The following is a 27,971-nucleotide window of genomic DNA, read 5'->3' as shown; positions in this document are numbered from 1 at the left end:
AGTGAGTCGAATTTATGTACTTCCGGTGAAGAGTTCATTTGCACCTGAATGATAAAATAGCGAAGACTACGGTAACAGCACTTCTTTTAATAATAATAATTATGATTATTTTTAAAACATTACGACTATTGTGCCCAGTGAACAGTTATAGTAAAAACTCTACCTCCTTAATATCACGGTTAAATTTTCAAAGTAGGAGCGTTAGCCAGTTAGCTTCTGTGGGCGCTAACGCTAGCTAGCTAATCATAACCGTAAACACAACGTAGCATAAACAGTCGGTAAATGTGAACAGTCCTGTGGACTCTGTGAATTAGCGTCTGCAGATTATCCGCTGTCTGTAGTATTAAAGAAGTAAAGTCAGGTTAGAGGTGGCCTCACAAAACTTGCAGAAATCTCGATTCTGTCTTCTAATAGCATCTCAGTCATTACAATACACCCGGGAGTGTATGATTCGCTGACATTAACTCCCCTAAAAAGGTGTGATCCGTTAATTTAATGGCAGTATGAGCACACGTCTGAAACGCTTTCTCTGTGTTTTTGCATGTTATTCTGTTATACATTCAGTTGTGAGTTTGGAAGATAAGTCTAGCTAAAGTTTAACACCACAAACTGCCGCCTCCCAAACCACCTTTAAGGTGAATCAACACCAAAGTTAGAGGGATAAATCAATCACGCCAGTATTGACGTATTTTAGAAGTAATGTTTTGATATATCAACTGACAAGTAACAACAAATATAAAAATAATAATGCTAAAAATGGTCTGACGTAGTTTTGAAACAGTGTCCTCATTTAGTTTGCTCATTCAAGACTACTGATAAGCATCTTTTTCAACTCTAAAATGTTTTCTGTACAAATCTTGGTCAAAAGGAAAAAAAGAGAAATGCTTATAAAAATGTTTATATATGTCATTTATTTATTTCTAAAAAAACATTATTTGCCAACATATAGTTATCAGATTTTGTTATAACATAACAATTTCAACATCCGTATGAGCATCAAGTATCAGTCGGGCATTAGACTACATTAGTTATAGCTAGGTGTACCTAATAAACCTGCATCTAAGTGTAAATGGTTGACATGCTGTGTGGTGGCTTTGTCAGGTGAGCAGCAAAGATGGAGTCCAGTGAGGAGGGGGGCTCTATGGGAGAGGAGAACTACTTCTTGGGATACACCTTCACCGACCGCTCCCATTCCAGCCGTGTGGTGAAGAGCATCATGGACCTGTGCCTGGAGGACGGCCTATTTGCCGATGTTACCATCACTGTGGACAGCAAAGAGTTTCACCTGCACCGACTTGTGCTCTCAGCACAGAGCAGTTTCTTCCGCTCCATGTTCACCTCTAACCTCAAAGAGTCCCACAACCGCGCTATTGAGTTGAAAGATGTCAGTGCCACTGTCTTTCAGCTGCTGATTGACTACATCTACCACGGCACAATTAAACTGAGGGTGGAGGAGCTGCAGGACACTTATGAGATGGCAGATATGTACCAGCTGACTGCTCTGTTTGAGGAATGCTCCCGCTTTCTCTCACGGACAGTGGAGGTCAAGAGCTGTCTGCAGGTAAGTCACTGTTTTTCACAGACCTCATCATGTCTGCTACTTAGCAATAATTATGTAGGATCAGTGTCATAGTTACTTTTTTTTTGTCCAGGTGATGTGGCTTGCAGACAGACACAGCGATCAGGAGTTGTACACTGCTGCCAAGCACTGTGCTAAAATCCACTTGGCCCAGCTGCATCAGACAGAAGAATTTCTCAATCTGCCTCTCTGTCTGCTCTTGGACATCATCAAAGGTATTCATGTTTCCTGTTCTGTTGCCATGTGGCAGACTAACCAGTGTTTTTTTGTATTAAGCCTGTTTGCTACAAGCCACATACACTTAACATTACTGTTATCCTCCAAATCCCGAGCACTGTATCGGGTCCATGGTCGTGGCTGGGTCAACAAGATAAAGAAAATGTCGGCCTGAGTTGTATTAAATAGTAAGACTGTTTAAATCTGAGTGCCAGCATTTTCTTTACAAAGTAGAAATTATGTTCACTCTGGTGGGTTGTCTGTCTCAAGTTAAGTTTAATGTCTCTACAAACTACTGTACCGAATTATCTCAAAATGAGCGGCTCCATGAATTTGATTCATGAAGGTCTTGTTTTTGTGGTCAGATGGCGTTCCGAGCTCCCAGAATCCAACAGTGGCAATAGAGTCATGGATAAACCACAACAAGGTGGAGAGAGAGGAGTTTTCTTGTATCCTCCAAGAAAATCTCAAGGTAACATTTTTTCATCTAGAGCTGAAAAATAGTTTTCAAGAGGGTGTTTTCATTTTATGCCCGTTGAAATGATTTGTATCTGTGATATATGATATTTTATTATCTTATTTGTCCACAGGAAATTGGTGAAAATGTTCACATCTACCTGATCGGTAAAGAGGAGACGAGGACTCACTCCTTGGCTGTGTCTCTTCATTGTGACGAGGACGATGCGATCAGCGTGAGCGGCCAAAACAGTTTATGCCATCAGATCACTGCAGCCTGTAAACACGGAGGGGACCTGTACGTGGTGGGGGGGTCTATCCCTCGCCGCATGTGGAAGTGCAACATGCACACCATGGACTGGGAGCGCTGTGCCCCACTGCCCAGAGACCGCCTCCACCACACCATGGTCTCTGTCTCTACTGAGGATGCCATTTACTCACTAGGAGGTAAGACGTTGCAGGACACACTCTCTAATGCCGTCATCTACTACACAGTGAAGGACAACATGTGGACAGAGACCAGCCAGTTGGACACTGCAGTGTCCGGGGCTGCTGGTGTTAACCTGGGAGGTACCATCTACCTGCTTGGAGGGGAGGAGAATGACATGGACTTCTTTACAAAGCCATCCCGTGTCATTCAGTGCTTTGACACCTCCTCCCAGAAATGTCAGATCAAACCTTACATGCTGCCATTCGCAGGCTGCATGCACGCTGCTGTCCACATGGACGTGATCTTTATCGTGGCAGAAGGAGACTCCCTGGTGTGCTACAACCCTCTGCTGGAGAGCTTCACTCGCCTGCGCTTCCCTGAGGCGTGGAGCTGCATCCCTTCGCTGTGGAAGGTGGCCAGCTGTAATGGCTGCATATACGTCTTCAGGGACAAATGTAAAAAAGGTGACGCAAACACGTTAAAGTTTAACCCAGCTACATCTGTTGTGACTGTTATCAGGGGTATAAAAATCCTCCTCACAAACTGGCAGTTTGTTTTGGCCTGAACTGTCCTCTGGATGTTCACACTGTGGTCCACACACTCGCCACTGAGAATCAGGGAAGACTGTGGGATAACTTACCATGACTTCACTGTTCAGACATCCTGTGAGGAGACCTGCTCTAAATATGTATTTACTCAGCTCATTTCTGTGTCACTCATTCCATTCAGACTCCACCACCCGACCAGTAAAAACAGTAAAGTGGTGTGTGTCAACTGCTTGTGGTACAGTGTGTCTCATCGTGCATCCCTTAGCTGAGAAGTCAAAGAAGTTAGTGGTGATGCTGTAACCAGTGATGAACTAATCAACATTGTTTCCCGTGCTTGTATATTGACACGCATGAACAACTTCAATGTAAAAACTTTTACTTAACATTAAACATCCTTCAGTATATTGTATGTGAACAAGTGTATCATGATGATGGAGGCTGAATATCCTCAGATGTCATATTTGAACTCAATGGGCATAAACATGATAACAAAGAATGTTTTCTAACTTTTCAAATTTTCACAATTTCTTGTCTTAAGATTGTATTTTTTTGATGTACAATGTACATGTTGAAGTTAAACTGTTAGCATCCATGTCAAATATATCGCTGTAGTTATCACTGTTTGTTTTGATATTTATGGCTCTGTAGCATTCATGCATTAACTATCTCTTACTATTAATACTATGTTTATTAACAGGGATTTAGGATATATATATCTTATATCAATTATAATAATAGTAATGCATTAAGAAAGGGCACACTTTGTTGTGTAGCTATTGAAAGCTTTGCCTCAACAAAGAGATAACCTCTAGCCATATTTATCTTTGGATTGGTAATGCATCTTGTGAATGGCGAGGTGGTAAAGGTGCCTGTTTGTGTCCTTGGAGGGGGGGGGTTATGGGGGGGGGGTGAAGGAGAGAAAGCTACTACAGAGAGGGCAAAACTTTGATCCCATTGATGTGTTTCAGGAGGCTGTGCAGCTGAAACCCAAGCCCAGTAACATGTCAGACTTTGTGAACTATTCTAAGCATCAGTTGCTGACGCTGAGATGAGGGGTGGGGGGTTTCTGGGGCCACATATGCGCCTCCATAAGAGCTCCCAATAGGAACTGACGGCTGCGTCCAGCACCATCTGACATGCAGTCCCTTAATGTTGGGAAATAAGGCTGTTTATAGCCCCCATATCACAGTTCACAGTCCCACATGAGAGAGTCTGATCAGATCCATTTGTGGATGAGTGTTTTTAATGCTCCAGAGGGTTGTGATGAAAAACCTTGTAATCCAGTGTCTGGTCAGTGAGTGAGGTTTAGTGTGAAGGCAGATCGCTAGGAGCTGTAGTGACCTTGGGACTGCTTGCTGAGGGCAGGACAGAATTCCTGAAGGGACACATGGTCTAGAGTGACAAGGCCATCTGCTGTAGCGCCAGCAGTAGGAGGAAGGTGGAGGGGGTTGGACACGGGGGTGCTGAGAATTCCTTTCGCTGGGGTGTGGAGGGAGCAGATATTCTGGGATATCACTGCTAGCACTCCACCGGGAAACGTGTTTCTTTGGCGTTTTTCAAACGGAAATCTGAGGGAGAATTTTTGAACACTTGATGGTGAGTGGGGATCATTGCAGGGTTAAATGGGGAAGATATTTTCCTGGCCCTCCAGCTCTCCACAAAGCGATTGGTGATAATGGTCTTGGTGTGTCGCCGTTTTACTTTGGTGGATCCAGTTTCCTTTCCATCTCAGCACAGTCGGAGCTGAGAGAGCGGGATCTGGTAGGCCTTCTGGCACCGACCTCTCAGAGGATCATCTTCAAGGGATCTTCTTTGGAGTTGTACTGTGCATGGCAAGGATCTACTTTCTTGCTGCCTCACTGAAATTGCATGGCCTAAACGAATGAATATTTTTATGAGGCGCCTTGCACCAGAGATGGGCCAGGACCAAACCAAGCAGCAGATAGAGAAGGGCCTGAGGTTGTATCAGTCCAATCAGACAGACAAAGCCCTGCATGTGTGGACAAAAGTGCTGGAGAAGACCTCAGATCCCGGAGGGAAGTTTCGGGTGTTGGGGTGCCTGATCACAGCTCACTCAGAGATGGGAAAATATAAAGATATGCTCAAGGTAAGCCTCTGAAACAGCAGTGTGCCACAAACAACAACTTTATGCAATTTAAATGACCAAATAAAATACAGTCAGTAAATATTGATGAGTATAGTCTTGCATTTCTTTAAAGGTTTAATTATGGGAAAATGTCAATGTATGCAATGTAAGTTTCTTACACTCTGAAAAACATTGTGATCACTTGGTTTAGATATTTCATGTCAAGTCACATTTTTAATACTGTGATCGTTTTATGTGTTGTGCAACGAGCAGTAGGATGTGTATGTGTGAGTGAGTGAGAGGTTGCAATCGTAATGAGTGAATGCCAATGAATATCTCGTCAATTTTATGTCATCATGTCTGCTCGGTTCATGCTGCTGCAGCGTTTTAACATTTCAGAAATGTCCAAGTGATTACTGATCGAGAAGAGGTCAAAGGTTACTTGCTTTCGTTCCATTTACAGTGATCTTGAGAAGCATGGGTTAATTTGTGGCTTCCACACGATGCAGAGTAAATAAGTGCCATGCAACCTGAGTATGAGTGTGGGGTGTCTTGTTGACATAATCATCTTTACTCAAGCAGCACCCACTCTTACCCTTAGGACGTTATGAAGTAGGGGCCTCATGTCTTTGAATTCATCAGATAATTTCTCTTTCATTCAGTATTTATTTAAATTTAATACTATCCACTGATTACCTACAAGTTTTCCATCACCTTGCACTGACACTCTCTCCCTGCAGTACGCCCTCGATCAAATCGACACAGCCAGAGAGATGGAGGACCCAGACTACCTGACGGAGGGCTACCTGAACTTGGCGCGCAGCAACGAGAAGCTGTGCGACTTCCAGAAAACGGTTTCCTACTGTAAGACCTGCTTAAACATGCAGGGCACCACTGTGAGTCTGCAGCTCAACGGACAGGTATGTCTTAGCATGGGCAACGCCTTCCTGGGCCTCAGTGTCTTCCAGAAAGCTTTGGAGAGCTACGAGAAGGCCCTGCGCTACGCACACAACAATGATGACAAGATGCTGGAGTGCAGAGTCTGCTGCAGTCTGGGAAACATCTACGTCCACCTCAAGGTACAGAATATGCTGTTTTTACTCAAATGAGATTTGATTGTTCTAAATGTGGCTGTAAGCTCATTTTGATGTATGCTGTTTAAATAAATACAACTTTGTTCTTGTATGAGACATTTTAGATAAGCAGACTGAATAAAACCCTGCTAAAAACAATCTGAAATACTCAGATGGTTGCAGACATCTCAGCTATGTTATTTGGGTGAAACATTCAGCAGACTGCACGTGCGACTTGATTGCGCAATCAGTACTGATGTTGCCAGCGTATTTGCAGGGTATGATAACACTGCGGAGCATCCAAGCAAACATCATCAATGGTTAGCTCATGTAGTGCTGGGCATTGTAAAACAAGGGCAGAGTGAGTAGGCTGGCTGGCAGGGGGCTTATGTAGTACCCTTGACATCAGAGATTTGTAAGAGTAATCCCCTGGCTTCCCAGGGAGGATTGGTTTCAATGGGATTGTGATGAAGTGGTGTTAGAAGAATGCACTCATATGTCACATTATCAAACAAAAATTATAATCTGCTTTTTAGTGACACTGGGGCATACAGGGCAACAAACACACAACGGTTTCTAGTCAGATTCTTTATTCAAATACTGTCAAAAGTTAAATTGTCATCATTAAAGAATTGCAAACCAAAAAGTCCATGTCAGTTGTATCTAAATAGGATGTAGTGCCATACATTAGAGGTGCTTGCTCATTGTCCACGTCTGCCAACAGGACTATGAGAAAGCCCTGTTCTTCCCCTGCAAAGCAGCTGAGCTTGTCAATGACTACGGCAAGGGCTGGAGCCTCAAGTATCGAGCCATGAGCCAGTACCACATGTCTGTAGCCTACAGGAAACTGGAGCGCCTGCCAGACGCCATGGAGTGCTGTGAGGTATTGTTTTATAACCGGCCAACACATGATCGCTGTCCTCATAGACAAACTTACATAACTTATGGAGAATGTCACAGTTTTGGTTTCCTCACCAACTCGCTCTCCCCCCGGTGCCTTTGGCTGTTGGGATGTCGGAGCTGCGGATACAGTAGACGTTGTGCCGCTGACAGGTGCAAGTGCCAGTTGCTGTGTTGTACCAGGCCCCAGACCTCGACAAAAATATGCTCACAGAGGCACTGGTTTAACGCTGTTAATGAAGAGGGTGGCTTAGGTCTTTACTCTGTTCTAATTATGTACTGTGGGTGAAAAATATCTTGATGACATTGCCTTGGAGTGTAAAAGTATAGTAACAAGACAGCCGGATGCATTTCAGATTTATTACATTTGCCAAACACATTTATCCAAATAATTTACACATCTTGTCATATTAGAATACCAGAGTACAAGAGGAGTGAGACAGCAATGTCTCACATTCCCCATCACTTGTCACGGTAACCCTCATTTGAAAATATGGTGATACTGAAACTGCAAAATACAAAATGACTGAATGAAATGTGTAACTGTAGAAGACAGCATTCAGTGTGATGAGTTACATTTTATTCTTGTGATGGTAAACAATTCTGTGCTTAAGAAAAGCACAAAGGTTTGGGTTTTACACCAAATTAATTACATTATAAACATATTACACATTATAGTCCTTTACAGTGCTGTACTGCCATTGGATGAAACTGCACTTGCTGATAATAAATCTACTTCAAAATCATGTTTCCCTTAATTTCCAATTGCACCTCAGCAGTATGTGGGTGTCACAGGAGACTCCTCTTTAATTATTTAGTTTTTCATTAGCTCTGTCTCCTGCTTCAACAGGAATCTATGAAGATTGCTCTGCAGCATGGTGACCGTCCTCTGCAGGCTCTGTGCTTACTGAACTTTGCAGACATACACCGCTGCAGGCGTGACACTGATGTAAGGTGCCACCATTTGTGCAAATTTGTTTACATCTTTCAGAATAGGTTGTTACTAATGATGTCTTTGCTTTTTAAACTTTTTGAAACTCAAATGTTTTGTCCCTAGTATTTCCATCCAATCATCTGTGTCACTCTACTACTACTACTACAGTGTGTGGCTAGCTTTATGTGCTGTTTATCTTCTTTCATCCAGAAAGCATTCCCTCGCTACGAGTCTGCACTGGCTATCATGACTGAGATTGGAAACCGTCTTGGACAATCGTACGTCTACCTGGGCGTTGCAAAGTGCTGGCTTCTGCAGAAAGAATATGACAAGGTACATATAATTATATTTAAAAAAAATTCAGAATTGCCTATCAAATATCTGATTTGTTCAGCGATTCATGCACGACATAATGAATGAAATGAATCGATGAAAAACTGACAATTCAGTCTGATTGTCAGGCCCATTGCTGTTTTATTGCTTCTCTTAATTAGTATTTATGTAGTCATTCTGACACACTCTCCCTCACTGTTCCAGGCTCTTGATTCTTTGCAGCGAGCACAGGAGTTAGCCGATGGAATGGGAAACAAGGTATCCAATGTTCTTTGATTACAACCTACAGGACAAATCGCTCAGATCTATTTCTGATATCACGGTGACATTTTTTTCCTGTGTGTTTCTGAAGCTGTGCACACTGAAGGTTCACTGCCTGAGAGAGGGGATTTATCGAAGCCGGGGGCAGCAGGAGGAGCTCACAGAGCAGGTGGTGAAGTTCCTCCAGTGCGTCGAGGAGCTGGAGCTCTACTGTGGCATGTGTGGAGAGTCCATTGGGGACAGGGACCAAAAGCTGCAGGCCTTGCCCTGTTCCCACATTTTCCATCTCAGGTGGGTGTTTGAGCACAGTGTGTTCTTGCCTTTTCTTATTTTTGACATGTACATTTCAGAAATAACATAAATTGTTGACATTGATTTTTATTTTAATGCTTTTTGTAAATTTGCCTCCCAAAGAAGCATCCGCTGTGACTACAATAGGCTTTCACATCTGGTTTCTTGAAGATATTCAGTCACAGATGTACTTAAATAAGCGTATTATTATTTGAGCGCACGTTTACAGGCTGACAAATAAAGCTGGTGACACTGCGCTGTTTTATCCTTTCAGGTGTCTGCAAACAAACGGAACAAAAGGTTGCCCTAAATGTTTCAAATCCTCCATGAAGCCTGGATTTGTGTGATTGTGAGACGGTGTTTGTGCGTTGGATCTGCAAACACAGCGTGATGCCTCACAGGCTCCTGACTGATCTGAGAGAAGCAGGCAGCCTCAGGATGTGCTGAAGATGTTTGAGGAGTCTGCTCTGTGCAGAGGATGCTGAACTGAACCCAGAGTGTCTCAGAGTGCGGCTCTGCGAACGCGATTAAGGCGTCTAAGGCGTTTTATTTACAGACACCAGTCTGTGATTGACTGAAGCCGACTGAAGAGGTATAACTGACAGAGTTACATTTCAATATAAGCTGAAGAAGAAAGAACCTATAGTGTCTCTGTCGACTTGCTATTTGTTGCAGAATTTAAACAGAGAGGAGTATGTACCGTCCAAAGAGGAGTTATAACTTGGTGTATTTGTTATTTAGTGCATTAGAATTGTTTAGTGAAAATGAGAATTGAAATCTCGGTAATCTTAGTCACAGGGTTTGTCTTTCAAATTCAAGATTACTTTTTACACCACATCTGCTTGTTCTTTGCTCAACAGTTTTCTGATTTTTTTTTTTTAATCAGAACACAGAGCCATTTCTGAATTCAACTGATTTCATACTTGGTATATTTATTATTGTATTAATGTACATACTATTCTCATATTCATTTGTTTTAAAAGTTTGATTTATTTGTGGTGTTTTGTAAAACCTAAAACTAACTAAAATCTCTTAACCATTCAAAAACTAGTATGTCTTTACAAAACAGGTACATGCAGCTGTTTTTTTTCCTTCTTCACAAAGATTAAGGAGCAGACTCAACACACATTGTGTTCATAGAAATTCCTTTTCTGGAAATGTTTTACTCTTAACTCTGACATCAACATAGTTTTGTTGCAGATATTGATAATTATTGTTGAGAAGGAAACCTATTGGGAAAGGATCTTCTTTGACCAATCACACACTTGTCAAATAATTATTTAGAGGAGATGCATACAGTCTGTTTTAATGTAGTTTTTTCATATTTGTAGTCATATGTAAATATGAATCAATTGGTAAAATCTCAATAGTCAAATTGAGATTATTTTCTTGCAAAGGTATTGTAATTTCAAGGTGATTTTGAGGGCGAAATGTCAATTGTTGCATGTTTTATTTACAATACCAAGCAACAAGGTTGGATTACATCAAATTATGTATCCATGTAACTGCGTATTTACTTATTTCATAATTGTATATTATAGTATTTCTTAATATTCAATTGCTTTTATCATTAATATTACTTATATTTCTTTAGCTCATTTTAAACATTTAATTTTGTCATTTGAAAAAAAAAGAAGCCACATCAATCAAAATTATCACAGCTTACACAAGGTTTTTCATAAACAGTAGGTTTTCCTCAAAAGCGGTGAGCTCATCATACTAAATTTCTTTATAGTTCTCTTTTAAAACATCGATAAGTTCAATTGTATGGTGAACATTGAAAAATTATATTATATGAACCCTTTTTGAAACATTTATTGTGAAAGCAAAGAGGTGACAAACTTATTTCATCAGACGAACTTGAAGAATACACACAAAACCTTTAGCTATTTTGTTTTCTCTCTTCGTTACCTCGTGCGAGTCGGTTAACAGCATGAGAGGAGAGAGACCAACACATTTACCTTTACTGCACAAGCACTTATGTTTCTCACTGTAAGAACACAACAGCTCCTGGCTCTTGTTTAAGGTCCCTCCATCCAAATTAATGTTAATTAACTGTCTGTTTACCTGTCGTACAGTCAATGTAAAACTCTTGTAAAGCACAGATATTATCTACACTGTTTATTCTTGTCGTGTGGGGCATAGAAAAGATTTTACTGACAGTACAGTCACTCATCTTTAATGGTTTAAACTACCTCTGTTTTTGACTCCTCCTCAGAGGATTAATGCAGTAATAACACAACATTTAAATACATGTAGAATTATTATGTTTTTCTAGACATCATGTTGATATAACCGTGATTTAAATGATACTAAGTCTGACTAAAATGCATTGTTAATATATTTATGCATTGAGTCAATCCATGGTACTGTGTCGAATATGGAGACAAAATAAAGTACACTGAAAGTGAATTTAAGTGTTGCTATTTTGTGATTTTAGTGCTATTTACTATGTGTATTATGTTTTTTTTTTTTATAACATGCTATATTCATAAATGTTTTTAAATTAGTTTTTTTGCTAATTTTCAAAACAAAAGTGAATGTCTGTAAGCTGATATAATTGTGATTTAACGTACAATGCTTTAGCAATGACATAAGTCTTCCATAAATGCACAGTTGGCTATGTGGAATACTTTATGCCGATTTAACCAGTCATACCAGTTTGCCAACTTCAACTGAAGTTTCAGCCGGGCCTTCGGGGTCGTACCGCCTACAGTCACAACACCTGAGAAGCAGGAAGAAAGTTTTCCTGTAACCTCACTTTACAGGGAAACTTAAAACTGATGGCAGCAACGAGCTCATTCTCTGAAGAGGACTTACTTTGTCCACAGTGCTCTGAGATTTATTGTGTTCCCATTCTTTTGAAATGTGGCCACAACATTTGCAGAGTTTGTTTACAGAAATTCTGGGAATGGAAAGGATGTCGAGAATGTCCTGTGTGTCGCACTGTGTCCGTCCCTGGGAGGCCTCCTATCAATTTGGCACTAAAGATAGCTGCAGATAAACATCAAGTAATACAGGCCAGCAGGAATCGAGAGATTTGTTTTCTTCACAATGAGAAGTTGAAGATTTTTTGTCAGAATGACGAAGAGGCCATTTGTCTCGTCTGCCAGACATCAAAGCAACATAAGGTTCATGAGTGCTGCCCAGTTGAGGAGGCTGCGCAGCAGAAAAAGGTAGAGTAAAAATAGAAAAGTGTACACGGCAACACAAGAAACACAGGATTCAGTTGGTTATCTGTGAGAGCAAGATATTTGCTGCTGCTGTGGTTTTTATTATTTGGGGTGAATGAAAATTTAATATGACTGCAATTAACAATTCTTGTTTTCTCAATTAATCGATTCATCGTTTAGTCTAAATAAATGTCAGAAAATAGCTACAAATGTCCATCACAATTTCACATAAGTCATAAGGGATCTTCAAACAGTCTTGATTTTTCTGTGACAGACAGAAATTTCTGCCATGCTGGAGGCCTTAAGGAAAAATCTCAAAATACTGAACAAGACAAAGGAGCACTGGGAGGAAACAAAAACCTATATACAGGTAGAAATTTGTATCATTCTGAACATAGTAGTACATCTTATCGCACTTATGTTTCAGTATTTGTGGATATTAACTGCTTTAATGTTGAAGAGTGACTCATAGATTCACTCGGAACAGTACACAAACATTCCTTTTGTTTACTGCTATAAACAACTAGCTTTCTCAATATTGTAGACACAAGCAAATCAAAATGAGGAAGCGATCAAGGAGGAGTTTCAGAAGCTGCACCTGTTCCTCTGGGAGGAGGAAAACACTAAACTGAAGGTGCTCAAACAGGAAGAGGAGATTAAGACCCAGGTGATGTGTGAAAAGCTGGAAACCATCAAGGGCCAGATTGAAACTCTCTCTTCCACCATCAATGATATTGAGACAGCCCTCAGAGCAAAGGATTTACCATTTCTACAGGTATATTTACAGTCGTTTATAACACAACATTATGGCCATTTCCCTAAATCTTGATGAAAAGATAAACGCTTGAACACGGACTCCAGACGACAAACTTATGGTGTGGATAATGCTTCAGCTCCAGTCTGCTCTATTTAAGGTCAAAAGGTTGAAAATGGTCACTACGCCAACCAAGGGCATAGGTTTGGCCTCGTTATTAGTAGGGATGCAACAACCCCTCCAAAACAAAGAAAGTGACTTTTGAATGCCCTCAGCCAAACGGTTTATTAACATATAAGATCTGAATTAATATTCAGAAATGCCCATATGCAAATGTAATATGTGTTGAATTTCAATATATGAAATATACGTACATAGAAAATAAAACCATATAAATATATACAGTATAGCTTATATATGTAAAACATTACATATGAAACCTTTTAGAAATTGGAACAATATCATTTATTGACATATATGTCTAGCTATGGGAAACATGTATTTTAGTATGTCTGTTTATACTGTATTATATGTCAGTATATATTCAGTATGTATTTCAATGTAAAAGATAGGAATGTATGGTTAAATGTCATAGTATAGCAAGGCATGAAAAAGTCATAGTATAGTAGGTAATAAAAAAGTCATAGTATAGTAAGGCATAAAAACGTCATAGTATAGTGAGGATTAAAAACATCGCAGTATAGTAAGGCATTATAACGTCATAGTATAGTATGGTATTAAATGTCACAGCATAGTGAGGCATGAAATGTCATAATATAGCTAGGCATGAAAAAGTCATACTATAGTAAGGTATATAAATGTCATAGTATAGTAAGGATTAAGAACGTCATAGTAAAGTAAGGCATAAAATTGTCATAGTATATTAAGGCATGAAATGTCATAATATAGCAAGGAATGAAAAAGTCATAGTATAGTAGTTAATAAAAAAAAATCATAGTATAGTAAGGCATTATAACGTCATAGTATAGTCAAGCATAAAAATGTCATAGTATAGTAAGTCATGAAAAAGTTATAGTAAAGTAAGGAATAAAAAGTCATACTTTAGGAAAGCATAAAAATGTCATAGAATAGTAAGGCTTAAAGTCATAGTATAGTAGGCATAAAAACATCATAGTATAGTAAGGTATAACAATGTCATAGTATATAAAAAGCATCACAACGTCATATTATATTAAGGGATCAAGTCATAGTATAGTAAGGCATAATGTCATTGTATAGTATGGTATAAAATATCATAGCATAGAGAGGTGTAAAAAGTCCTAGTATAGCAAAACATAAAATTGTCATAGTATAGTAAGGCAGGAAAAGTCATATTATAGTAAGGTATGAAAATGTCATAGTAAAGTAAGTCATAAGAAGTCAGAGTAAAGTAAGGCAAGAAAAGTCATAGTAGAGTAAGGCATAAAAAGGTCACAGTATAAAAGTCATTAGAGTCGGCAATTAATGTAATGTGCATGTCTTTGGATTGTGGGACGAAGTCGGAGTACCTAGAAAGATCCATGGAGGCACATGCAAACACAGAAAAGTATAGTATATTAAGGCATAAAAACGTGATAGTATGATAAGACATAAAAAGTCATAGAATAATAAGGCATAAAAATATATATAGTACAGTACGTAATAAAAATCTCATAGTATAGTAAGACATAAAACTGTCATAGTATAGTAAGGCATCACAAACTCATAGTATAGTTAGGCATGAAATGTCATAATCTTGCAAGGCATGAAAAAGTCATAGTAAAGTAGGTAATAAAAATGTCATAGTATAGTAAGGCATTATAACGTCATAGTATAGTAAGGCATAAAAACATCAAAGTATGATAAGACATAAAAAGTCACATTAAAGTAAGGCATAAAAAGTCATAGTAAAGTAGGTAATAAAAATGTCATAGTATAGTGAGGATTAAAAACTTCATAGTAAAGTAAGGCATTAAAAACATCATAATATAGTGAGGTATAAAAATGTCATAGTATAGTGACGATTAAAAACATCATAGTAAAGTAAGGCATAAAACTGTCATAGTATAGTAAGGCATGAAATGTCATAATCTAGCAAGGCATGAAAAAGTCATAGTATAGTAAGGCAAAAAAAGTCAATGTCTGATAAGGCATAAAAAAGTTATAGTACAGTACATAATAAAAATATCATAGTATAGTAAGGCATAAAACTGTCATAGTATAGTAAGGCATGAAATGTCATAATATAGCAAGGAATGAAAAAAGTCATAGTATAATAAGGCAAAAATGTCATAGTATGACAAGGCATAAAAAGTTATAGTACAGTAGGTAATAAAAATATCATAGTATAGTAAGGCATTATAACGTCATTGTATAGTAAGGCATAAAAACGTCATAGTATAGCGACAATTAAAAACATCATAGTAAAGTAAGGCATGAAATGTCATAATATACCAAGGCATGGAAAAGTCATAGTATAGTAAGGCAAAATAAGTCATAGTATAGTAAGGCAAAAAAAAATTATAGTATGATAAGGCATAAAAAGTTATATTACAGTACGTAATAAAAATATCATAGTATAATAAGGCATAAAAATATATATAGTACAGTACGTAATAAAAATCTCATAGTATAGTAAGACATAAAACTGTCATAGTATAGTAAGGCATCACAAACTCATAGTATAGTTAGGCATGAAATGTCATAATCTTGCAAGGCATGAAAAAGTCATAGTAAAGTAGGTAATAAAAATGTCATAGTATAGTAAGGCATTATAACGTCATAGTATAGTAAGGCATAAAAACATCAAAGTATGATAAGACATAAAAAGTCACATTAAAGTAAGGCATAAAAAGTCATAGTAAAGTAGGTAATAAAAATGTCATAGTATAGTGAGGATTAAAAACTTCATAGTAAAGTAAGGCATTAAAAACATCATAATATAGTGAGGTATAAAAATGTCATAGTATAGTGACGATTAAAAACATCATAGTAAAGTAAGGCATAAAACTGTCATAGTATAGTAAGGCATGAAATGTCATAATCTAGCAAGGCATGAAAAAGTCATAGTATAGTAAGGCAAAAAAAGTCAATGTCTGATAAGGCATAAAAAAGTTATAGTACAGTACATAATAAAAATATCATAGTATAGTAAGGCATAAAACTGTCATAGTATAGTAAGGCATGAAATGTCATAATATAGCAAGGAATGAAAAAAGTCATAGTATAATAAGGCAAAAATGTCATAGTATGACAAGGCATAAAAAGTTATAGTACAGTAGGTAATAAAAATATCATAGTATAGTAAGGCATTATAACGTCATAGTATAGTAAGGCATAAAAATATCATAGTATAGTGACGATTAAAAACATCATAGTAAAGTAAGGCATGAAATGTCATAATATACCAAGGCATGGAAAAGTCATAGTATAGTAAGGCAAAATAAGTCATAGTATAGTAAGGCAAAAAAAAAATCATAGTATGATAAGGCATAAAAAGTTATATTACAGTACGTAATAAAAATATCATAGTATAATAAGGCATTATAACGTCATTGTAAAGTAAGGCATAAAAATGTCATAGTATAGTAAGGCATGAAATGTCATAATATAGCAAGGAATGAAAAAAGTCATAGTATAGTAAGGCAAAAAAAGTCATAGTATGGTAAGGCATCAAAAGTTATAGTACAACATGTAAGAAAAATATCATAGTATGATAAGGCATTATAACGTCATAGTATAGTAAGGCACAAAACTGTCATAGTATAGTAAGGCATAAAACTGTCATAGTATAGTAAGGCATCACAAACTCACAGTATAGTAAGGCATGAAATGTCATAATATACCAAGGCATGGAAAAGTCATAGTATAGTAAGGCAAAATAAGTCATAGTATAGTAAGGCAAAAAAAAATTATAGTATGATAAGGCATAAAAAGTTATATTACAGTACGTAATAAAAATATCATAGTATAATAAGGCATTATAACGTCATTGTAAAGTAAGGCATAAAAATGTCATAGTATAGTAAGGCATAAAACTGACATAGTATAGTAAGGCATAAAACTGTCATAGTACAGTAGGTAATAAAAATATCATAGTATAGTAAGGCATTATAACGTCATAATGAATGAAATGTCATAATATAGCAAGGAATGAAAAAAGTCATAGTATAATAAGGCATCACAACATTATAGGATAGTAAGGCATGAAAGGTCATAGCATAGTAAGGCTTAAAGTCTTAGTAGAGTAGGCATAAAAACATCATAGTATAGTAAGGTATAAAAATGTCATAGTAAAGTAAGACATAAAACTGTCACAGTATAGTAAGGCATCACAACGTCACAGTATAGTAAGGCATGAAATGTCATAATATAGCTATGCATGAAAAAATCATAGTATAGTAAGGCAAAAAAAGTCATAGTACAGTAGGTAATAAAAATGTCATAGTATAATAAGGCATTATAACGTCATTGTATAGTAAGGCATAAAAACGTCATAGTATAATGACGATTAAAAACATCATAGTAAAGTAAGGCATAAAACTGTCATAGTATAGTAAGGCATGAAATGTCATAATATAGCATGGAATGAAAAAAGTCATAGTATAGTAAGGCAAATAAAGTCATAGTATGGTAAGGCATAACAAGTTATAGTACAGTACGTAATAAAAATATCATAGTATGATAAGGCATTATAACGTCATAGTATAGTAAGGCATCACAAACTCACAGTATAGTAAGGCATGAAATGTCATAATATACCAAGGCATGGAAAAGTCATAGTATAGTAAGGCAAAATAAGTCATAGTATGATAAGGCATAAAAAGTTATAGTACAGTACGTAATAAAAATATCATAGTATGATAAGGCATTATAACGTCATAGTATAGTAAGGCATCACAAACTCACAGTATAGTAAGGCATGAAATGTCATAATATACCAAGGCATGGAAAAGTCATAGTATAGTAAGGCAAAAAAAATCATAGTATGATAAGGCATAAAAAGTTATAGTACAGTACGTAATAAAAATATCATAGTATAATAAGGCATTATAACGTCATTGTATAGTAAGGCATAAAAACGTCATAGTATAATGACGATTAAAAACATCATAGTAAAGTAAGGCATAAAACTGTCATAGTATAGTAAGGCATGAAATGTCATAATATAGCATGGAATGAAAAAAGTCATAGTATAGTAAGGCAAATAAAGTCATAGTATGATAAGGCATAAAAGGTTATAGTATAGTACATAATAAAAATATCATAGTATGATAAGGCATAAAAAGTTATAGTACAGTAGGTAATAAAAATATCATAGTATAGTAAGGCATTATAACGTCATAGTATAGTAAGGCATAAAAATATCATAGTATAGTAAGGCATTATAACGTCATTGTATAGTAAGGCATAAAAACGTCATAGTATAGCGACAATTAAAAACATCATAGTAAAGTAAGGCATAAAACTGTCATAGTATAGTAAGGCATGAAATGTCATAATCTAGCATGGAATGAAAAAAGTCATAGTATAGTAAGGCAAATAAAGTCATAGTATGGTAAGGCATAACAAGTTATAGTACAGTACGTAATAAAAATATCATAGTATGATAAGGCATTATAACGTCATAGTATAGTAAGGCATCACAAACTCACAGTATAGTAAGGCATGAAATGTCATAATATACCAAGGCATGGAAAAGTCATAGTATAGTAAGGCAAAATAAGTCATAGTATGATAAGGCATAAAAAGTTATAGTACAGTACGTAATAAAAATATCATAGTATGATAAGGCATTATAACGTCATAGTATAGTAAGGCATCACAAACTCACAGTATAGTAAGGCATGAAATGTCATAATATACCAAGGCATGGAAAAGTCATAGTATAGTAAGGCAAAAAAAATCATAGTATGATAAGGCATAAAAAGTTATAGTACAGTACGTAATAAAAATATCATAGTATAATAAGGCATTATAACGTCATTGTATAGTAAGGCATAAAAACGTCATAGTATAATGACGATTAAAAACATCATAGTAAAGTAAGGCATAAAACTGTCATAGTATAGTAAGGCATGAAATGTCATAATATAGCATGGAATGAAAAAAGTCATAGTATAGTAAGGCAAATAAAGTCATAGTATGATAAGGCATAAAAGGTTATAGTATAGTACATAATAAAAATATCATAGTATGATAAGGCATAAAAAGTTATAGTACAGTAGGTAATAAAAATATCATAGTATAGTAAGGCATTATAACGTCATAGTATAGTAAGGCATAAAAATATCATAGTATAGTAAGGCATTATAACGTCATTGTATAGTAAGGCATAAAAACGTCATAGTATAGCGACAATTAAAAACATCATAGTAAAGTAAGGCATGAAATGTCATAATATACCAAGGCATGGAAAAGTCATAGTATAGTAAGGCAAAATAAGTCATAGTATAGTAAGGCAAAATAAGTCATAGTATAGTAAGGCAAAAAAAAAATCATAGTATGATAAGGCATAAAAAGTTATATTACAGTACGTAATAAAAATATCATAGTATAATAAGGCATTATAACGTCATTGTAAAGTAAGGCATAAAAATGTCATAGTATAGTAAGGCATGAAATGTCATAATATAGCAAGGAATGAAAAAAGTCATAGTATAGTAAGGCAAAAAAAGTCATAGTATGGTAAGGCATCAAAAGTTATAGTACAACACGTAAGAAAAATATCATAGTATGATAAGGCATTATAACGTCATAGTATAGTAAGGCACAAAACTGTCATAGTATAGTAAGGCATAAAACTGTCATAGTATAGTAAGGCATCACAAACTCACAGTATAGTAAGGCATGAAATGTCATAATATACCAAGGCATGGAAAAGTCATAGTATAGTAAGGCAAAATAAGTCATAGTATAGTAAGGCAAAAAAAAAATTATAGTATGATAAGGCATAAAAAGTTATATTACAGTACGTAATAAAAATATCATAGTATAATAAGGCATTATAACGTCATTGTAAAGTAAGGCATAAAAATGTCATAGTATAGTAAGGCATAAAACTGACATAGTATAGTAAGGCATAAAACTGTCATAGTACAGTAGGTAATAAAAATATCATAGTATAGTAAGGCATTATAACGTCATAATGAATGAAATGTCATAATATAGCAAGGAATGAAAAAAGTCATAGTATAATAAGGCATCACAACATTATAGGATAGTAAGGCATGAAAGGTCATAGCATAGTAAGGCTTAAAGTCTTAGTAGAGTAGGCATAAAAACATCATAGTATAGTAAGGTATAAAAATGTCATAGTAAAGTAAGACATAAAACTGTCACAGTATAGTAAGGCATCACAACGTCACAGTATAGTAAGGCATGAAATGTCATAATATAGCTATGCATGAAAAAATCATAGTATAGTAAGGCAAAAAAAGTCATAGTACAGTAGGTAATAAAAATGTCATAGTATAATAAGGCATTATAACGTCATTGTATAGTAAGGCATAAAAACGTCATAGTATAATGACGATTAAAAACATCATAGTAAAGTAAGGCATAAAACTGTCATAGTATAGTAAGGCATGAAATGTCATAATATAGCATGGAATGAAAAAAGTCATAGTATAGTAAGGCAAATAAAGTCATAGTATGGTAAGGCATAACAAGTTATAGTACAGTACGTAATAAAAATATCATAGTATGATAAGGCATTATAACGTCATAGTATAGTAAGGCATCACAAACTCACAGTATAGTAAGGCATGAAATGTCATAATATACCAAGGCATGGAAAAGTCATAGTATAGTAAGGCAAAATAAGTCATAGTATGATAAGGCATAAAAAGTTATAGTACAGTACATAATAAAAATATCATAGTATGATAAGGCATTATAACGTCATAGTATAGTAAGGCATCACAAACACACAGTATAGTAAGGCATGAAATGTCATAATATACCAAGGCATGGAAAAGTCATAGTATAGTAAGGCAAAAAAAATCATAGTATGATAAGGCATAAAAAGTTATAGTACAGTATGTAATAAAAATATCATAGTATAATAAGGCATTATAACGTCATTGTATAGTAAGGCATAAAAACGTCATAGTATAATGACGATTAAAAACATCATAGTAAAGTAAGGCATAAAACTGTCATAGTATAGTAAGGCATGAAATGTCATAATATAGCATGGAATGAAAAAAGTCATAGTATAGTAAGGCAAATAAAGTCATAGTATGATAAGGCATAAAAGGTTATAGTATAGTACATAATAAAAATATCATAGTATGATAAGGCATAAAAAGTTATAGTACAGTAGGTAATAAAAATATCATAGTATAGTAAGGCATTATAACGTCATAGTATAGTAAGGCATAAAAATATCATAGTATAGTAAGGCATTATAACGTCATTGTATAGTAAGGCATAAAAACGTCATAGTATAGCGACAATTAAAAACATCATAGTAAAGTAAGGCATTAAATGTCATAATATACCAAGGCATGGAAAAGTCATAGTATAGTAAGGCAAAAAAAGTCATAGTATAGTAAGGCAAAAAAAAATCATAGTATGATAAGGCATAAAAAGTTATATTACAGTACGTAATAAAAATATCATAGTATAATAAGGCATTATAACGTCATAGTAAAGTAAGGCATAAAACTGTCATAGTATAGTAAGGCATGAAATGTCATAATATAGCAAGGAATGAAAAAAGTCATAGTATAGTTAGGCAAAAAAAGTAATATTATGATAAGGCATAAAAAAGTTATAGTACAGTACGTAATAAAAATATCATAGTATAGTCAGGCATTATAACGTCATAGTATAGTAAGGCACAAAACTGTCATAGTATAGTAAGGCATAAAACTGTCATAGTATAGTAAGGCATCACAAACTCACAGTATAGTAAGGCATGAAATGTCATAATATACCAAGGCATGGAAAAGTCATAGTATAGTAAGGCAAAATAAGTCATAGTATAGTAAGGCAAAAAAAAAATTATAGTATGATAAGGCATAAAAAGTTATATTACAGTACGTAATAAAAATATCATAGTATAATAAGGCATTATAACGTCATTGTAAAGTAAGGCATAAAAATGTCATAGTATAGTAAGGCATAAAACTGACATAGTATAGTAAGGCATAAAACTGTCATAGTACAGTAGGTAATAAAAATATCATAGTATAGTAAGGCATTATAACGTCATAATAAATGAAATGTCATAATATAGCAAGGAATGAAAAAAGTCATAGTATAATAAGGCATCACAACATTATAGGATAGTAAGGCATGAAAGGTCATAGCATAGTAAGGCTTAAAGTCTTAGTAGAGTAGGCATAAAAACATCATAGTATAGTAAGGTATAAAAATGTCATAGTAAAGTAAGACATAAAACTGTCACAGTATAGTAAGGCATCACAACGTCACAGTATAGTAAGGCATGAAATGTCATAATATAGCTATGCATGAAAAAATCATAGTATAGTAAGGCAAAAAAAGTCATAGTACAGTAGGTAATAAAAATGTCATAGTATAATAAGGCATTATAATGTCATTGTATAGTTAGGCATAAAAACATCATAGTATAGTGTGGATTAAAAACATCATAGTATAGTAAGGCATCACAACGTCACAGTACAGTAAGGCATGAAATTTCATAATATAGCAAGGTATAAATATGTCATAGTATAGGAAAGCATCACAACGTCATATTACATTAAGGCATCAAGTCATAGTAAAGTATGGCATAAAAAGTCATAGTGTAGTAAGGCATGAAAACATCATAGTATGATAAGACATAAAAAAGTCATAGTATAGAAAAGTATAAAAAAGTAATAGTATAGTAAGGCATAAAAAAGTAATAGTATAGTAAGGCATAAAAACATCAAAGAATGATAAGACATAAAAAGTCATAGTATAGTAAGGCATAAAAATGGTATAGTATACGAAAGCATCATAATGTCATAGTATAATAAGGCATCAAGTCATAGTATAGTAAGGCATAACATCATTTTATAGTATGGTATAAAATGTCATAGCATAGTAAGGCTTAAAGTCATAGTATAGTAGGCATAAAAACATCATGGCACAGTAAGGCTTAAAAATATCATAGTATGATAAGGCATTATAACGTCATAGTATAGTAAGGCATCACAAACACACAGTATAGTAAGGCATGAAATGTCATAATATACCAAGGCATGGAAAAGTCATAGTATAGTAAGGCAAAAAAAATCATAGTATGATAAGGCATAAAAAGTTATAGTACAGTATGTAATAAAAATATCATAGTATAATAAGGCATTATAACGTCATTGTATAGTAAGGCATAAAAACGTCATAGTATAATGACGATTAAAAACATCATAGTAAAGTAAGGCATAAAACTGTCATAGTATAGTAAGGCATGAAATGTCATAATATAGCATGGAATGAAAAAAGTCATAGTATAGTAAGGCAAATAAAGTCATAGTATGATAAGGCATAAAAGGTTATAGTATAGTACATAATAAAAATATCATAGTATGATAAGGCATAAAAAGTTATAGTACAGTAGGTAATAAAAATATCATAGTATAGTAAGGCATTATAACGTCATAGTATAGTAAGGCATAAAAATATCATAGTATAGTAAGGCATTATAACGTCATTGTATAGTAAGGCATAAAAACGTCATAGTATAGCGACAATTAAAAACATCATAGTAAAGTAAGGCATTAAATGTCATAATATACCAAGGCATGGAAAAGTCATAGTATAGTAAGGCAAAAAAAGTCATAGTATAGTAAGGCAAAAAAAAAATCATAGTATGATAAGGCATAAAAAGTTATATTACAGTACGTAATAAAAATATCATAGTATAATAAGGCATTATAACGTCATTGTAAAGTAAGGCATAAAAATGTCATAGTATAGTAAGGCATGAAATGTCATAATATAGCAAGGAATGAAAAAAGTCATAGTATAGTAAGGCAAAAAAAGTCATAGTATGGTAAGGCATCAAAAGTTATAGTACAACACGTAAGAAAAATATCATAGTATGATAAGGCATTATAACGTCATAGTATAGTAAGGCACAAAACTGTCATAGTATAGTAAGGCATAAAACTGTCATAGTATAGTAAGGCATCACAAACTCACAGTATAGTAAGGCATGAAATGTCATAATATACCAAGGCATGGAAAAGTCATAGTATAGTAAGGCAAAATAAGTCATAGTATAGTAAGGCAAAAAAAAAATTATAGTATGATAAGGCATAAAAAGTTATATTACAGTACGTAATAAAAATATCATAGTATAATAAGGCATTATAACGTCATTGTAAAGTAAGGCATAAAAATGTCATAGTATAGTAAGGCATAAAACTGACATAGTATAGTAAGGCATAAAACTGTCATAGTACAGTAGGTAATAAAAATATCATAGTATAGTAAGGCATTATAACGTCATAATAAATGAAATGTCATAATATAGCAAGGAATGAAAAAAGTCATAGTATAATAAGGCATCACAACATTATAGGATAGTAAGGCATGAAAGGTCATAGCATAGTAAGGCTTAAAGTCTTAGTAGAGTAGGCATAAAAACATCATAGTATAGTAAGGTATAAAAATGTCATAGTAAAGTAAGACATAAAACTGTCACAGTATAGTAAGGCATCACAACGTCACAGTATAGTAAGGCATGAAATGTCATAATATAGCTATGCATGAAAAAATCATAGTATAGTAAGGCAAAAAAAGTCATAGTACAGTAGGTAATAAAAATGTCATAGTATAATAAGGCATTATAATGTCATTGTATAGTTAGGCATAAAAACATCATAGTATAGTGTGGATTAAAAACATCATAGTATAGTAAGGCATCACAACGTCACAGTACAGTAAGGCATGAAATTTCATAATATAGCAAGGTATAAATATGTCATAGTATAGGAAAGCATCACAACGTCATATTACATTAAGGCATCAAGTCATAGTAAAGTATGGCATAAAAAGTCATAGTGTAGTAAGGCATGAAAACATCATAGTATGATAAGACATAAAAAAGTCATAGTATAGAAAAGTATAAAAAAGTAATAGTATAGTAAGGCATAAAAAAGTAATAGTATAGTAAGGCATAAAAACATCAAAGAATGATAAGACATAAAAAGTCATAGTATAGTAAGGCATAAAAATGGTATAGTATACGAAAGCATCATAATGTCATAGTATAATAAGGCATCAAGTCATAGTATAGTAAGGCATAACATCATTTTATAGTATGGTATAAAATGTCATAGCATAGTAAGGCTTAAAGTCATAGTATAGTAGGCATAAAAACATCATGGCACAGTAAGGCTTAAAAATGTCAAAGTAAAGTAAGGTATAAAAAGTCACTGTAGAGTAAGGCATAAAAATGTTATAGTATAGGAAAGCATCATAACGTCATAGTATAATAAGGCATCAAGTCATAGTATAATAAAGCATAAAATGTCATAGTATAGTAAGGTATAACATCATTTTATAGTATTGTATAAAATGTCATAGCATAGTGAGGCATAAAAAGTCCTAGTATAGCAAGGCATAAAAACTCATAGTATAGTAAGTTATAAAAATGTCATAGTATACTGAGGATTAAAAACTGTGTAGTAAAGTAAGGCATTAGCAGTCAAAGTATAGTAAGGCATTAAAAGGTCACAATATAAAAGTCATTAGAGTCGGCAATTAATGTAATGTGCATGTCTTTGGGTTGTGGGACGAAGCCGGAGTACCTAGAAAGAATCCATGGAGGCACATGCAAACACAGAAAAGTGCCAAGCCTGACAAATAGCTTGAAGTAAAATTAAAAGAAGCATTAGAATATTGTACATGGCAAAAGGCATAAAAATGTTATGAATCAGAAAATCTCCACACATATAGGCCTAGATTGTATTTTTCTGTTAACACAACAAAAAAAACCAAACCCACAAGTTTAATTTCGTATTCTTGGTTCAAACCTCTTGGTGTCAGAGTGAAATCAAGAATATTAAATGAAAACATTTCTGTTTAAAGTTAAATAGTGTTGATGGGAATGCTGTTACTTTTTTAGCATTGGACAAATTAAAAATTCACCCTAATTGTGGTGCTAGAGGCAAAACCAGGGGATCATCAAAGTTATTAGGATAAATTGTCTGAGAACCATGGATGTCTGTGCCAAATGCTGTGGAAAGCCACCCAATAGTTGTCAAGATATTTCAGTAAAAACCACTAATGCCAACTTGCTGGTGCGGCCAGAGGAAAAGTGAGAAGAGGAGAAGTCAGAGGATTCATCCTCTGAGGACCATGAATGTGTGTACAAGATTCTGCGGCATTCCCTCAAATACTCAGAGATGTTTTAGTCTGGAGCAAAGAGGTGGACTGAATGCTTTTGGTCATGAACTATTTAGGATATTTTGATAAACTTCATATATTTCATGTCTGTCCTGTGGTGCTGTTGAACTGTATTGTGTTATACTAAATGGTGTTCCTATTATTTTTCCTGCACTATTTGAATCAATGAAGGGTATAGGCTAAATAACAGACACACTTCTCATGTGCAACTACATGTGATGTGCATAAAGCTATGCTGCTAATTTATTCAAGTAAACACTTCATTAATGAGATTTCTTCACTTTTTTTCTTCAACTAAAAGGACTACAAGCAGACAAAGAAAAGGTATGCACCTACTATCTGCTAAAATTAGCTCCATGTCTCCATTAGACAGTCATAAATCACTGTAATCATTTCAACATGTTTTAGGGTCAAATGCAACATTCGAGAGCCAGAGTGTATCAGAGACATCCTGATAAACTCTGCAAAGCATCTGGGATTACTTAAATTTGGAATTTGGAAGAAGATGATCAACATTGTCAGATATGGTGGGTAAACATTGTCCTGCAAGTTAAAGTTTAATATGAGGTATGGGCATTTTCAAACTAATGAACTTGGTTTACACTTTCAGTTCCCATCACTCTGGATTCAAACACAGCCCAGTCCAACTTAAAGTTCTCTGAAGAGCTGACTTGTGTGCAGTACAGCAGTAAGCAGCTCGTACCTGACAACCCTGAACGCTGCATCAGCCGTGTGTGTGTGCTGGGAGCAACCGGCTTCAGATCTGGGAAACACAGCTGGACCGTAGATGTGGGACAAAGCAAAGACTGGTACATCGGAGTGGCCCAAGAGTCTATCAAAAGGAAGAGTACCGTCTTCCTCAACCCTGCCGAGGGCTTCTGGGTGATTGGCCTATCTAATGGAGGCTCGTTCTGGGCTCAAACCTCGCCTCGCACCAAGCTCATGTTGAAGCAGAAGCCTGAGAGGATTACTGTAGAGCTGGACTGTGACAAAGGGAAGGTGGTGTTCATCAATGCTGCTGATGTGACAACAATACACACATTCAAAGACAAATTTACAGAGAGGATTTTCCCCTATGTCTCCCCAGGCTTGTATGAGGAGGGGAAAATATCCAGACCACTGACAATCTGTCCTCTGACCATAACAGTGGATGTAAAATAGACTCTCATACAGTGGATGCATCTCTTAAGAGCAGTGGTTCCCCACCTGTGGGCAGGGGCCCACTTGTGGGTGGCAAAGGTATTGAAGTAGACCAACAAATAATTTGCAAAACATTATCATTTTGGTGAAAAAATGTAATTACGAATAAAAAAAATTAAAACTATAAATAATGTTCAGTATTATAAAACAAAATGATCTTTGAAAACATTAATTATGTTGAAAACAATTGTCATGGTTTTTTCTCATATTAATGCCTATCACTGTGATGAGCCAATGACAGGAACATTCGTCACAACGTATATTTGTTTACCATTTCAGTCGGATTGCACCCTAAAAGATTACATCTGAAATTGTATCAAATCAAAATCAAGATGGATAGTTGGTTAGCAACAGGAAGAATTAAAAAGAAAGAAACAAAAAAGAAAAATTGAG

At 35.1% G+C, this 27,971-nt stretch overlaps 3 protein-coding genes across 3 annotated transcripts; all 3 read left to right on the top strand.

Annotated features, from left to right (window-relative positions):
* Window positions 1-5: 5 nt before the first annotated feature.
* Window positions 6-3,850, top strand: kbtbd4 (kelch repeat and BTB (POZ) domain containing 4). Its single transcript, XM_056387311.1, has 5 exons — window positions 6-71; window positions 1,102-1,561; window positions 1,653-1,794; window positions 2,161-2,267; window positions 2,386-3,850. Exons 2-5 carry the CDS (start codon window positions 1,115-1,117, stop codon window positions 3,244-3,246), a joined length of 1,557 nt encoding a protein of 518 aa, XP_056243286.1. The 5' UTR covers window positions 6-71; window positions 1,102-1,114; the 3' UTR covers window positions 3,247-3,850.
* A 315-nt stretch (window positions 3,851-4,165) lies between these two features.
* On the top strand, window positions 4,166-11,519 carry rapsn (receptor-associated protein of the synapse, 43kD). Its single transcript, XM_056386308.1, has 8 exons — window positions 4,166-5,336; window positions 6,056-6,394; window positions 7,113-7,271; window positions 8,139-8,237; window positions 8,433-8,555; window positions 8,760-8,813; window positions 8,908-9,107; window positions 9,382-11,519. Exons 1-8 carry the CDS (start codon window positions 5,112-5,114, stop codon window positions 9,452-9,454), a joined length of 1,272 nt encoding a protein of 423 aa, XP_056242283.1. The 5' UTR covers window positions 4,166-5,111; the 3' UTR covers window positions 9,455-11,519.
* Window positions 11,520-11,869: 350 nt separating this feature from the next.
* Window positions 11,870-27,834, top strand: LOC130175944 (zinc-binding protein A33-like). Its single transcript, XM_056386659.1, has 6 exons — window positions 11,870-12,283; window positions 12,555-12,650; window positions 12,825-13,055; window positions 26,680-26,702; window positions 26,787-26,905; window positions 26,989-27,834. The coding sequence occupies exons 1-6, from the start codon at window positions 11,891-11,893 to the stop codon at window positions 27,537-27,539; spliced, it is 1,413 nt and encodes a 470-aa protein (XP_056242634.1). The 5' UTR covers window positions 11,870-11,890; the 3' UTR covers window positions 27,540-27,834.
* The last annotated feature ends 137 nt before the right edge of the window (window positions 27,835-27,971 follow it).

Source organism: Seriola aureovittata, chromosome 10 (assembly GCF_021018895.1).
Source record: "Seriola aureovittata isolate HTS-2021-v1 ecotype China chromosome 10, ASM2101889v1, whole genome shotgun sequence".
Taxonomy (NCBI): domain Eukaryota; kingdom Metazoa; phylum Chordata; class Actinopteri; order Carangiformes; family Carangidae; genus Seriola; species Seriola aureovittata.
This window is presented reverse-complemented; position numbering and strand designations above follow the sequence as displayed.

Bases quoted from the DNA above. Each gene is read 5' to 3' on its own strand.
- kbtbd4 (XM_056387311.1), top strand. From the start codon at position 1,115: ATGGAGTCCAGTGAGGAGGGGGGCTCTATGGGAGAGGAGAACTACTTC. The intron at 1,562-1,652 runs GTAAGTCACTGT...TTTTTTGTCCAG, and splicing joins AGGTCAAGAGCTGTCTGCAG to GTGATGTGGCTTGCAGACAG. The intron at 1,795-2,160 runs GTATTCATGTTT...TTTTGTGGTCAG, and splicing joins GCTCTTGGACATCATCAAAG to ATGGCGTTCCGAGCTCCCAG.
- LOC130175944 (XM_056386659.1), top strand. From the start codon at position 11,891: ATGGCAGCAACGAGCTCATTCTCTGAAGAGGACTTACTTTGTCCACAG. The intron at 26,703-26,786 runs GTATGCACCTAC...AACATGTTTTAG, and splicing joins TACAAGCAGACAAAGAAAAG to GGTCAAATGCAACATTCGAG. The intron at 26,906-26,988 runs GTGGGTAAACAT...TTACACTTTCAG, and splicing joins GATCAACATTGTCAGATATG to TTCCCATCACTCTGGATTCA.
- rapsn (XM_056386308.1), top strand. From the start codon at position 5,112: ATGAATATTTTTATGAGGCGCCTTGCACCAGAGATGGGCCAGGACCAA. The intron at 6,395-7,112 runs GTACAGAATATG...GTCTGCCAACAG, and splicing joins ACATCTACGTCCACCTCAAG to GACTATGAGAAAGCCCTGTT. The intron at 8,238-8,432 runs GTAAGGTGCCAC...TCTTTCATCCAG, and splicing joins GCTGCAGGCGTGACACTGAT to AAAGCATTCCCTCGCTACGA.